Genomic DNA, 14190 nt, shown 5'->3' on the forward strand with positions numbered 1-14190 from the left:
TTTGCCAGTCTCTGAGCTCAGCCAGGATCCTAGTCCAAATCCTGTCTAGCGATCCGCCTTGTGGCTTTCTCCTTCTAGATACGCTACTGGGATCGTTTACACACCAAGAGCAGTGTCCAGGTTCAGAACTCTGGCTTGGGGGTGAGGGGAGTTTGTAGTCTCTTCCAGGGAAGACCTGGAGGTCTTGAAGCATACAAGCAATCCACAGTTCTCTCCCGTCAGCAGGCAGGGGATTCTGTAGGGTTGATCTGTGATTTCAAAGAACATGCGTTTCACAGCTTGTATTTGAAAAATGTACACAAGTCACCATGAAGGGAGATCAACAGTGTCAGGCCCAAGAAGGCAGCTTATAACCCTGGGGTATCCTTCTATAAGCCACCCTAGGAGGAAGGAGCTGAGCTATTTCTCTGTGGGTAATATGTACCCAGTGTTAATCCAGCCCCTTACCTGGGCTTCTATCATGTAGATTCTCTCTGGGGAAGCTCTTCCTCTTTTGATGGGGACCAGCCAGGCTCCATTCCATCTCTGCCTCCTTCAGCTGTCATCCTGGCATCTGCCTTGTGGGACTGTTAATTACTGCCTTTTATTATATTTACACTGCTTAATTTTTTTTCTCTGCAATGTACTCTTCCCTCTAATTAGGTGTAGTGATTAGAATCTCTCTTATGTGTGGCAGGCGTGAGGCTTTGAATGTCGGAGGTGCGTGGTGGCTTAAAGGAAACTGCAGACACATCAAACCCCGACTCCCTCCTCTTCCTCCTGGCCACGGAAACAGCCCAATCAGGAGGAAGCTGTGGAAGGAAGGGGGTTGATGCGAGCCTTCTCTAGAAGCTCCCCAGGGAAGGAAGGCTCAGCAGGCAGAAACCTGTGGAGTCCCACAGGGGACCATGGCTTCTGGCTGATGACAGCTATGCTCCAGGGATTGAAGGAGCCATCTTACAGCAACGGACACACAGGGTTGGCAGTGGAGGCACTTTCCAGGCTGCCAAGACAGCTGCTGCATATTTATGAGGCAGCTCAGGGCCCAGGCCAAGGGTTTGTGTGGAGAGTTCACTGTCAGCCAGGAAGCTACCCACATGGACACTTAGAAGATATCAGCCCAGACCCGAGCCTGGGATATATTGGCACACAGATGTGCAAACACACATTTCCACTCAGCACCCTCACAAATGTGCTTGCACACTCTTATGCAAGTCAAAAGAGGCACACACTTGTGTGTGCCCCACTCCTGTCCCTGTATACCTATCCACCTACTCACACAGACACAGATATGTGTTCTTTGTTCTGAGCATGCGCCAGGATGTTGGTCAGTGTATATTACCACGATTGAGTAGCGCAACGGGACCAATCAGGTTTCTTTTCTCATGGTTTCAGAGGGTTCTTTCATCATGGATGAGGAGGAGGAGCAGCGTGTGGAGTGCTCAACTGACAGCTGTCAGAAAGCAAAGAAGAACAGAAACAGGAAGGGGGCAGGGCAATATATGGTCCCAAGGACAGTCCCCAAGCCCAGTGATCTACCTGTAGTAGACCCACGCTCCGTACATAAACTCCCTCCCAACAGCAACATCATATTATAAATCTGTCAAATGATGAGTCAATACATTGGTAACTACTATCTAATTGTTTCTTAAAGGACCCTTATAGACATACCCAGAGATGTGCTTCACTAATCTCTTAGGCACTTCTCAATCCACTCAAGCTAGCAATTAAGACCAACCGTCAATACATGTTTGTTAGGCTTTGCTGGCAGTGCATGCCAAAGAGGCCTCCAGGTTCCCTTTGTACACATGCAGTTGCTCACTGCACCAGAGTATATTTAGAAGCATTAAGGTTCCTGTCTCAGGTGTCCCTACGTAACAAGGACCCCAGTATCCACGTAATAGAACAAGATGGGACAGGGTCACTAGGAGGGGAAAACCAGAAAGGGCTGCAGGTCTGCCAGTGTCCAACTTAGCTCCTGTCCTTTCTGGGAAGCTTTGGGGGCTCTCCTGGCATCAGAGCCCTTGGAAACCAACAGACCTCATGCTAACTCTACCACAGTCAGTGGGAAGGGCAAGGCAGGACTGTGTACACAATTCAAAATAGTTGTGTCATGTTCACATATCCTCATATCCCACTGTGCCGCAGCCTTGCTCTTTGATGTCCCTGGAGCTACTTTGGGCCTGTGAATCCTTTCTGAGCCCACCAACTATTCTTTATTTTCCCTTAGTCTTAAGTTTATATAAATGAAAATAAATTGGTTAGGCAGCAACCGTGACTTGTTCTTTGTCACGGTGTGCCAGTACTCGTGTTAATGTGTGTGCATGTATGTGCATGCATGTATGCAACAGATGTATGTGTGAGCATGAACCAAGGAGAATCCACAACTTAGTTGGATTGACAGCTGCTCCTCTGAGGTGGCGGGAGATAGCCTCAGGGGGCATTGTGCCCAGGATAGAATATAACAGCTTTGGCTCTGAGCTGTATTTCATGCCAGATTTTCCCTAGAGGCCAAGTGGGGCCCTCACAGACAACAGTACCTACATGCAATTATGATGCACCACCAGATAGCACCGTATTGAGGCAGGAAGGAAAAAGGTTCATTTCCTCTTCATATCTGTGGAGAAAAAAATACGTTAGCGTGACAGTCCCTCTACCCAAGCCTTGATTGGCTTCTGAGAATGACATGATCCAGAATTGGATGCTCAAACTCCTTTTATTTTTTTTATTTCGAAGAAACTGTTCTTGGATTTGCTAAGGAAACCCAGTTCAAAGTGCAGCACTAAGCACAGGCTTACCTCCCTCTCCTGCCCCGCCCTCCTCCCCTTTCCAACACATTTTACAAAACAGAGCCCTTCCTCTTCTGATCCCAATGGCATCACAAGTCTGAGGACAGCCTTCCCACCCACTACTGTTTGAAAGACATGAGGCCCCAGACCAGCCTTCTCCCATGTTAATGCCATCTAGATCCATCACTCATGCAGGCACAGGTCCACAGATCACACCTCCAGGGACTTGCGTGAAGGCACCGAACATCCTCAGAGGAGTAACACTTAGGCTGGCCCCATCTAGCATCTCACAGGATTCTCAGCTATTGCTCTTCAGGCTCTGTCCACCTTTATTTTTTTTAAATAGTGTCTTTCACTGGCCTGGAGCTTTCCAAGTGGGGTAGGCTACTGGCTGGTGAGTACCAGGATCTTCCTGTCTTCATGGCTTGACTGATAGAATGACATGTGTGTGCCACCATGCCCAGCAAATTATTTTTACAAGAGCGGTAGGAATCAGGCTCAGGTCCTCATGCTTGCAATGCAAGCATTTTACTCATGGAGCTGTCATCCCAGGCTCCTCATGGGCTTCTCTTTGTGCCAGCTTTTGCAGAGCTACAGACAGATATCCATGAGCTAACCAGTGACCTGGATGGAGCTGGGATTCCCTTCCTGGACTACAGAACCTACACCATGCGGGTGCTGTTCCCGGGGATTGAAGACCACCCTGTGCTACGGGACCTTGAGGTAAAAATCAGTGCTTACCCCCTTCTTGTTATGTCAGGGCAGTGTGCCGGTGGCCGACAAACCCATCATTCTCATTCAGAAGTGAGGAAACTGAGGCCATGGAGACAGTACCTCTTGCCTGTGGTTTCCCAGCTTAGAAACACCAACCAGTCTCTTGTGGATGTAGGGCCAAGCCAGGGAACCTCATAACATACTTGCTAGTAGGACTTTAGGGTCTCAGGGGCTCCTAGAGCCCTTACAGGATTGAATGGGTAGAAAAGACCCTTTAAAACATATACATACATACATACATACATACATACATACATACATACACACACACACACACACACACACACACACACACATATATATATATATATATATATCTTGGTTAGTTTAGTTTTCTATTGAGTGATGAGACACCATGCCAAGGCAACTTATAGAGGAAAGCATTTATTTGGCTTACAGTTTCAGAGGGTGAGTCCATAGCCATCAAGGTGAAGAGCACAGCGGCAGACAGGAAAGCATGGCGCTGGAGCATTAGCCAAGCACTCACATCTTGAGGAAACAACTATAAAACAGATCTAACCGGGAATGGCACAGGCTTTTGAAACCTCTAAGCCCACCCATGCTCTCACGTCTCTTCCAACAGTGCCACTAGCTGGGGACCAAGCGTTTAAATATATGAGCCTCTGGGAGCCATTTTCATTCAAACCAACCCAAAGTATACACAACCAAATATATATATATATCTCCAATAAACATGGGCAGTTCATGGATTTAGATTTAGTAAACCACAGTATAAAGGATTTTACTAATTAATTGGTGCTCAGTAACTATATAAGGGACTTTACCACGTGATGCTTCCTCAGGAAAGACAAGTGGTGCATGAGGAAGGGAGGAGGAAGTGGGAATGAGAAAACCCCCACTGTGGTAATGGCACCAGGGACCCCCCCCCCATCTTCTGAAAACGTTAACTGACTTACTGTCTTGCACGATATCTCACTTGTGCATATGTTCAAATTACACTGTGTTCTGAAAGGCCTTTGGATTGGCTTATCAAGATAAATACCAGAGAAAACTGAAAAATGATAAGCAAGGAAAACAGGGTGAAATAAGAATCCTGGGGCTGATCATTAGAAGTTGACAGCCATTAAAGTGCCTACTTGGCTTTAAGTACTTTTTGTGCATTCAGCCCTCTAACTTCCCTGGAGCCCTCTGAGTAGGTGAACCTATCCTACAGGCGAGCTAAGTAAGTGGGCAGAGGAGCCCACTGGGTGGCTAGGATGCACAGCTGCTGGGGACAGAGCCAGAAGAGAGTCCAGGCTGTCACACTTCATGCAGACTTCTGGCTGCACACCTGAACACCAGAACTTCGGGTGTCCTGTGTATCTACTTACCATCAGGAGGAAGCAGAATGTACAGATGAGGCAATGACAGAAAACAAGATGGAACTCAAGGTGTACATTGCATAATGGAAACAGACGCTTTGCTCCGAGTTGTAGATACTGATGCTGGAGAAAGTGTCCACATGGGATCTCTCTGGATGCATCAGGCTGTGCCCGTGGCAGCACACACTGCTTAGTCATAACCATGCTTTTAGCACTCATATTTCTCCATACTTGCGTGTTCAATGATGCAGACATATGTGCGTGCGTGTGTGGTTATATGCGTAATTCTGTAATGAGAGAACGGGTATCTCCATCTTGGAGAAACTCCCCTTGCTGCTCTGGCTGATACACACCACAAAGCACTTTCAGAAATATAGGCAGTGTCCCCACATTCTCTCTGACTGTGAACCTCTAGTCTTTATCAATGTGTGTGTGTGTGTATGCGTGTGTGTGTGTATGTGCATGCACGCATTTATACATGTTCCATATATTTATGCACAAAGATATTAGGTGTCTCAGGACACTTACTTCACCCATCGCTTTGTTTGGACTCCTCATCTTTGTTTCTCCCCCTTTCTACTCTTTTTCCTGCCTTTCATCTTTTCTCAGCCCCACTTTAATTTGCAACCAAATACCAGATTCTCAGGACATAAAAGAACACTAGTTCAGAGAGGTCGAAGTGGTAAACCAGATAGGCCACTGTCTATTTGCACGAGTGTATTGCTGTTATGGTCTGACTTCCTACCAGGTGGGGACCCTGGGCTAGAGTATCAGTGTAGGATGTTTGTCCACCTGTCTGTCTGTACTAGAAAGTAATCAATAGTGCTAGCAAAGGGAGTGATACCCACATCAGGGAGAATAATGTAAGAATGTAAGAATTCAGCCAGGATAGGTATATAGAGTTATTTTCCTCACTCCACTAGTTCAAACTCTCAAGTCTAAATCCAAGTCTAAAAGCATATTACTTTTAAATGGGGAGTTTTTAAGTCCATGTCACAAATTCACCATCCCTACATTAGCCTGGTACTGTGGGCCTTATTTGGTCTTGTGTGCACTCTTATTTTGCTGGTTTCTAACCTATTCTTGGTATGGAAAGTTTCTCCTTGCTGTTTGGAGTGTGGAGACAACCCATTGGTGAAAGCAGTGTTTTCCGAACTTTCAGTTTCGTGCAACACGTGACCACAGTGGGAAGTGTGAAGGGCGAGGGTCCTCTTGCGTTGATATATTGCAAGGCCACATGGGACAAGTGGAGACAATTGAGGAAGAGACTTTTCTGCCCCTAGTCACATGCCAGTACTTTAAACACACACACACACACACACACACACACACACACACACACACACACAGAGAGAGAGAGTCAGTCACGCACTCCTGGTTTTGACCCATCACTGGCTCCTAAATTCTAACCTATTGGGTTACAATTAAAATTTACTATCCAGTTTTATATGCACAAAATTCAACTAAAGTGCAGAACCATCTGGACAGTAAAAAATATTTGGTTTCAGAGTGACTCTGGCCAGGGTGGGGAGGGGGTGGCCGGCTGTGAAAGGGGGGTGCTGGATACCCTTTTCCCAGATGCTTCTCTTCCATTGCCACTCTCTATCAGGTGGAGAGAAAGTTTCTGCTTTCATCACCAGGACAGATAGGAATGAGTGTTAGATGATCTAGAAACTGTTGGTAAACAGGGACAAAAATACAGCAGTCCGGGGTCCTGCAGAGGCAGGTAGTAAACCGCTGCTGAGTGTTGCACATAGCGAGTGCGTGCCAACTGTTTCATGTACGCTATCTTATTTAACGTTCATAGAACATTATGACACAGACTCTCACATTCTCATTTTATAGACTAGGTAGTAGACTCTGGAGGCTGACGTTCTCTTCCACACCCAGTTTCCGTGTTCTCTAATTCCAGAGCCCGGGTTGCTGACCATGGTACCTTTCCTCCAGGAGGCTGGCCAAAACTGTCTTGCCTTGGGCACCAGAGGCTTGCTGGCCATGAACATAAAAAAATATTCTTAAGGTGCAGAAGGTTCACAGTGGGTCTTCATGGCATGGGGTGCCATGTAGCTGGCACAGTGTCCTCTCTGTATGCTGCATTAACAAACCCGTCTGTGGCCATCCCGTCCCTCGACACACAGCCTGATCAGCTGAGAGGCTCCCTGCGCCTGAGAAGGCTGCAGGGAGAAGCCTGAGTTGGCTCCAGACAGCCCTTGAATGCAACAGTGAGATAGCCGTGGTGATAGGTGGGGAGTTTGGATTGGAGAATCCAGGACCGCCCATTAGCAGTAGAGTGGCCCAGGACAAGTGTGGTCATTTCTCTGAGAAACTAAAAGGATCCCAACTGTCCTACTCAAGACCATCAGAGGGCTTCATGAAAAGCATGCACATACTGTGAACTGCACATAGGGCCTGGGAAGCAGTGTCATCTGTTACCCTGACTTTAAGTAGCAGAGGATTCGTGGTGAGGAGAAAGGGGCATGGCCATGGGTATGGCGGGAGGGCAGGTAGTCACAGGTCTGAAAAGGAAGTCAAGAAGAAGGAGACACAGGTGGTAGATGAATGCCTGAACTGTGGCAGAGTGAGGCTACAGTGTATCCTTTGCCAGTACTGCAACAGCCCGCCAGGAATTGGGGGAACCAATGGAGCTAGGTATAAGGGCAGCCAAGGCTGGGTCCTCTTGGGACTCAGCAGGTAGGGCTCTGATGATGGCCAAGATGAGCTGCCAGCTTGTCCTGGCTGGTACCTGCTGTATCCTCTTGGCTCTGTCATTCTCCTCTGTCTGAGAACTGTCCTTCCTGGGACTGGTACTGCTTCCAGAGGAAGGACAAAGGATTTGCTTTGGGTGCAGGCAGGCTTCCACCAGCCCCATCAGAATGCTGTGGCCAGGAAAGTTCACAGAATACCTCTGCCATGCAGAGCGGATGGAGGCCTACTGTGCCCTCTACAGAGGAGCCGGGGACTTGGCTTCCAGCCGACACCAGCCTGCTGCCAATGCCTCAGCCTGGATCCAGAACACTGGTGCTTCTGAATCACATGGAGGGTGACTGTTTCTGCCATCTTCTGTGACCTGGGGTCAACAGGCCGTCTTGCCTGCCTCTGTCAGTCCTTGCCAGTCGAAACCTCAGGAGGAAGCAGGATACAATAGCTGCCCTTTGTGACTCAGCTGTGCATGGTAGTCAGTGAAAAAGGCTTCTCATGCGTTGTCTGGGGCCCATGTGATGGCTATTGGATAGGGTGGGATGTAGTATTGACTGCTTGGGTCATGGCCTAGCTTGTAGGCTTCTGTCTTGGGATCCTGAAGAAGCTTGTGTCTTCATGTGGTCCCAGAGATACTAAAAGAACCTGCATCTTAGAGTGTTGTGTGAATTAAATGAGCCAATGTATCTACAGCAGTCCAAACAGGACATGGCATAGAATAAAGTCCATATGCATATTTGATTTTCCAACAGCTGTACTTTTCTGGTGAAGAAATTGACAACTAGTGAGTGATGGTGATAAAATTCAACTCAAGCTTGACCAACTCTGAAATCACATTCTTTACTGTGACACACATGACAGTCCTTCTCAAAGACCTGGGGGGTTGGGATATAGCCCTTCGGTTGCTGCCTTGGCAGCTATGTTAGCTGTCCCTCCTGCCTCAACATACCCCCAGGACTCAACATGCACTCAAGAGGACAAATACTGCTCCGTGTTCAAAGAAGGCTCCCCATGAGGGCCAAGTCTGTGGCTGAGTTCCCAAGAGTAGCTTTATTTGAAACCAACATGCAGAGTGATGCACATACACACTGCTCAGCCCAGTGACTGACGCATCCCCAAGAAAGCCTACCTGTTCCACCCATCGAGCCACTGTTCAGATCAAGAGGCAGACTGTACCAGCTCTCTAGATGTCCTGTGTGCCCCTCCCAAGTGCCTGAGAAAACAACTTTCCAGTTACCATTGAGTTGTCTTCCCTGTCCCAATCAGAGTTTAAATGCTGCTGTGTGAAGAGTGATGCCACTCTAGTGTTTGTCTTTTTCATTCCATGTGTTTACAGCATCTGTCACTTTGTCATAGCTAGTAGTAGGTCATTCCTCCTCAGGGATACAGTGCACCATCCCAGCTGGGCATCTGGGAGACACCAGCCTGAGGTCCCTTTGAACAGGGCTACTGTGCCCCATTCTGAACATCTCAGGGGCTGTCTGTTGTGCTCAGCTAAGTGGCTGACATGGTTCTTTCAAGGTGATTGTACCCTCCTAGGAATTTCCCAAAAACCCTACCCTGCAGGGAGGAAGGTTAAGTTACCTACCCCGTCCTCCCCTGGGTGAGGAACATCAGGACACTCCTTAGAGCGCTCTCTCTCTCTCTCTCTCTCTCTCTCTCTCTCTCTCTCTCTCTCTCTCTCTCTCTCCTTAAAGTAGCTCAGTTGAGAGCCCTAAGAAAGAGATAAATGAGCTTGCGCAAACTTACAGAGTGGGTGTGGCAGAGTCCAGGGGAAATCCAGTCATCTTGCTTCTTTGACCACAGGACTTTGGCAGTTGGAGATGGGAGGGGTAGGTGTTATCTTAGCTGGGAGCCCAGGCCTGGTAATCCCTCAGGCAGGACACAAACCATAGCACTTGTGGCCCCTCAGACCACTAGAGAGTTAGGAGGTGGACTAGGGCACAGGCCCCTCATTGGATCTGTATCACCAGCAGGGAAGAGCTCAGCCTGCAGAGTATAGCAAAGTGAGTTCAAATGCCATTGCTACCTCTTATGAACTGTGGCTAATTCTGGTCTTAGTGCCTGTGTGCCAAAACTGTAGGTACTGACTTATGATGTGGGCAGTTGTGGACGTTGAGCAGATCCTAGGCCCCATGCCTGACAACTGTGACAACTGAGAAGGACTTGGTTGTGTTAGCCAGAGCAGCTGTGCCTGGGATAGAGGGCGTGGAAGCCTGTTCTGTGGGGCAGCCAACCGGCCACCCAGAAGCTCACGTAAGGATGCTGGATCTCCCCCACAGGTCCCAGGCTACCGGCAGGAGCGTGTGGAGAAAGGATTGAAGCTCTTCGCCCAGCTCATCAACAACAAGGTGTTTCTACTCTCCTTCATCCGCACCCTTGAGTCTCAACGCAGCTTCTCCATGCGTGACCGAGGGAACGTGGCCTCGCTCATCATGACGGTACTCCAGAGCAAGCTAGAGTATGCCACGGATGTGCTGAAGCAGTTACTGGCTGACCTCATTGACAGGAACCTGGAGAGCAAGAACCACCCCAAGCTGCTGCTCAGGAGGTGAGAGAGGCCTGTGGTGACCAATCAGGGTCAGAGGACCCCCGGACGCAACCCAGTCCTAACATGGCCTGTGGAGCCCTTCACACACAACAGGAAAGCTGCAGAGGGATCAGCTATGTTTCCTAAGGGTGATGCACCGGCCTGTGGGTGGCCAGTCCTACAGTCCAGCATGCCCCATATCTGCTTTTCATTATACCCCAGACAGTCAGCTTTCTGAGTTGTACCGTTTCCTCCTGTAATTCTGTATGAGAGACCAGTTAGGTCATGGCCTGGCCTCACCTAGGCCAGGACTAAAAGTAGAAAAAGACCTCAGGCTACCCATGGGCCAGCAACAAGAGCAGCATAGAAGACCACAGAAATGAAGCCCCTGGGGCCCCTCCCAGACCTGTTAGGAATCTACATATTAACAGGAAGCTAACCAATTTGAACATGTTTTACAATTTTGGAAACAGGAAGTGAAAGTCTTCTCAGGACAGCTGACTCAGCACAGCCCAGCAAACAAGTCCTGGCCCCTGCCATCTGCTCAGGATTCACTGCTAGATGAAGTTAGATGCTGTTAGGGTTCCTCATCACTGTGCCCAAACAGCTGACACAAGCAAAGTAAAGTAGGAGTGGTTCCTTCTGGCTCACAGTTTGAGGAGACCCAGTCCATTACAGTGAACAAGGTATTGGCAGCTTTGTGGTCTGTGGTCTACTTCTTCTAGCTAGGCCCCACCTCTTAAAGGTTCCATGACCCTCTAACACAGTGTCACTCCCAGATGGAGACCCGGTGTTTAAACACATGAACCTGTGAGGGGGGCCAGGAATCTCATGAGAACAATAACACATGCTTCCTGCCACACGCTTCCAGGACCCACAAGGTCAGACAAGTGCCAAGCCTGCCTACCCTGTGACTTTGTGCTGGTTAGAAAACACAGCCACCCCCATTCTGTGCTTGCATCCACTTGATGGGTGACCATTTCTCTCCTGGGCTGTTGATCCAATGGGCAGCCATAGTATACCTGCAGTTAGAAAAAAACGTGGAAACTACCACATGCAGCTCTCTGCCCAGGTCACTCCATTTCCCTACGGTCTGTGGGTCAGACTCTAGGCCTCAGTAGTGCTCACCCTATATCTGGCAGATAGATACACTTAGCTTTCTGAATAATTTGCTTAGGGCTTTTTTCTGGTGGGGAGGGGGCACTTGTCTGCACAGCTGCAAAAGGCTGCGGTGCAGAGGAGAATCCCACAGCTCTGCCAACGGCAAGGTAGATAATTTTGATTTTTGTTTTACTTTCACCGTGTAGCCACCCACTGGCATAATTCTAGGGTTGCTACTGCCTGCTAGCACTCCCACTGACAATTTCCTGGCACGGTCTCATGGTCTCGCTCCAGGTCTCTGTTTTCTCTCCTTGTTTTCTGCTTGTTGCCCTGCACTGTCCCCTCCCCCACTGCCTTCTCTTGCCACCAACTGCCCCCAACCTCCACTATTTCTCTTCCCTGACTTCCCTGAATACCAGCATCTGTCTAGACACCTGGGGCTTTTAGTTATCAGTATTTTCTACCAACTGTGTGTTTACATTCACCAAACCTGTCTAGATGGACTAATTTGTCTCTGGAGCTGGCCATGTTCTCAGCACAAGCTTCGACCCCCTGAATGTGTACAGCTCAAAGCAGTCATGCCACCAGGGCAGCGTCTTTCAGAAAAGAAAACAATAAATAGGCTTGAGTCATGGCATGAAAGTGACAGGCTAGACTCAAAGAAGCATTCCTTGCCACTGCAGAAGCTTTCATTAGATAACGCAGTGGTCCTTAAGATAGAACAAAGTTAACATATCTGTGGATGAGCTATGCTCCTCGTCTCTGTGTGGCAGCCAATGCTATGAGCCTAGTCAGGCTCCATATGCAATAGCTGATGTACTGTGATCGACTTCCTATGCCACGTTTTCTCCCTTGCCCCCAATTACTATCCCCTGGCTTTCTGCTCTCTCTCTCTCTCTCTCTCTCTCTCTCTCTCTCTCTCTCTCTCCCTCTCTCTCTCCTTCTCTCTCTCTCTCTCCTTCTCTCTCTCTCTCCTTCTCTCTCTCTCTCTCTCCCTCTCTCTCTCTCTCTCTCTCACACACACACACACACACACACACACACACACACACACACACACACACACACACACGGAATGCATCAGCCAGTGCATTCCCAGGTTTCTCTAAGGCTATACTATCCAACAGGAAATCTTCAGCCACATATCATGACTCGAATCTAAAAATCACTAAATACAGTGGACAAACTTCAGCCCCTCAGACACACTGGCCTCATTTCAAGTGTACAGCAGTCACATATGGCCAGTAGCAACTGAACATCTCAGGTGAAGACCACTGTCATCACTGTGAAGTGATATAGGACAGCACAAGAAAAACCCCACTCAGAGCGTGTACATGCCCAGAGGCCAAGGTCTGTTTTGCAGAAAATCTCTGCTCTCAGCCCCAGGACCTGGCAAGCCATAAGACTCTGCTGTGTATCAGGCTACGAGACACAGTGCTCAGTAAGAATGGTGGCAGATCCTTCCTCACTCTACACAGCCCACGGCCTCTGACCAGCCACTTCTTGTCTTCTTTCTCCCATTCCCTCGACTACTTATGCCAGGACGGAGTCGGTGGCTGAGAAGATGTTGACTAATTGGTTCACTTTCCTCCTCTACAAGTTCCTCAAGGTAGGATGTGATGAGGTGTGGAAGCCATTCTTACAGAGCCCAATGTACCCAACCCATGAGCAATTCAGTTATTTATTATCAGGGAACTGAATTGAAGAGAGCCCCATGTCTGGTCCTAACTTCAGAACCCATGCCCCTCGCTCCCCGCCCCCCCTGCCCCCTCCCCCACCAGATCTAGTTCCTCCCTGTATCACGGAGAGGGTTCCAAGTGGCCCAAAAGCTCAGTTCCCATTTTCAGCTGAACACAGGTGACATATGGAAGCTGTTAAGGGTCCCAGGGCAGACCCATAAGGCATAATGCTACAGATAAACTGAGGGAGTGCCTGGGTGGTGGATGAGCCAAGCAAGCTGCTGGGCTTCCAGTCCTGAGCTGCAGAGGACCAACTTCTGCTTCTTAATTGGCTCACAGAGAAAGCAGGGCATGGTGGGAGTGGGACAAGGAGCAGAGAGGAGGGGAGAAAGAGAGGGAGAAAAGGCAGGCTCTGGACAGGTGGCTAAGAGGGACAAAATGGAGAAAGGCAGCCAAGAAGCAGGCAGGGCCAGGAAAGCTAGACTGATGGCATGGGCCCTGCATACCTTTGATCCCTGAGCTCAAATAGCGGGATTCTTCTCCTGCAGGAGTGCGCTGGGGAGCCCCTTTTCTCTCTCTTCTGTGCCATCAAGCAGCAGATGGAGAAGGGCCCCATCGACGCTATCACAGGAGAGGCCCGCTACTCCCTGAGTGAGGATAAGCTCATCAGGCAGCAGATCGAATACAAGACCCTGGTGAGTAGCATCACTGTGCCCGAGCTCGGGCAGGGCACTTGGTCAGCTCTGTCCTGAAGAGGGAATGGAAAGAAGGCTGAGCAAGCCACACGTCCTACTTTGTCTGCTGTAGGGCGCAGGCAGGTGTTTCCACTCCCTGTGGCCCATGTACCAGGGTACCCCAGCAGCTCAGCTGTATCTTGGTGACTGACTCTACAGCTGGTGCACGGGTGTGCTTCAAGACAAGTGCTGAACTGAGTAGTCAGGGCCCAGCGCAGATGAGGGCAGAGATCATGCTGATAGGGACAGATGCTCGCACAGACATGTTCAGATCCTGTGGCCGGGTAGGATCTCAGAACAAAGCTATTTCTGCTAGCTGGAAGTCCATTCAGGGTTTTCCTTTCCCGTCTTTCTAAGGACCCCGCCCCCTGGAATCCCAACAGATTGACTGCCCAAGAACCGAAAGGCACAGCTGGTAGGGTTTCTGCTCCCTGTCAGTTTCCAGCTCATAGAAGAACTAAGCAGGTTTCCGTTAAAATGGCAGAGAAGGAACACACCCTTCTAAAAACAGAGGCTTAAATGGATCTCTTAGTGAGAGAGAAATACCTTTAAGTGTCTCCTGACCCACCTTCCTTGATCCCCTTG

The 14190-nt window shown here is 49.1% G+C and overlaps 1 protein-coding gene across 1 annotated transcript in view; it reads left to right on the forward strand.

Moving 5' to 3' along the window:
* Positions 1-14190, forward strand: part of Plxna4 (plexin A4) — a 454818-nt gene that overhangs the window by 411414 nt on the left and 29214 nt on the right. The window contains exons 21-24 of the mRNA XM_051151763.1: positions 3349-3491; positions 9844-10112; positions 12735-12801; positions 13420-13566. Of these exons, the coding sequence (XP_051007720.1) occupies positions 3349-3491; positions 9844-10112; positions 12735-12801; positions 13420-13566 (626 nt within the window). The remainder of the gene's footprint in view (positions 1-3348; positions 3492-9843; positions 10113-12734; positions 12802-13419; positions 13567-14190) is intronic.

The sequence above is a fragment of the Acomys russatus genome, chromosome 10 (assembly GCF_903995435.1).
Source record: "Acomys russatus chromosome 10, mAcoRus1.1, whole genome shotgun sequence".
In the NCBI taxonomy this organism is placed as follows: Eukaryota; Metazoa; Chordata; class Mammalia; order Rodentia; family Muridae; genus Acomys; species Acomys russatus.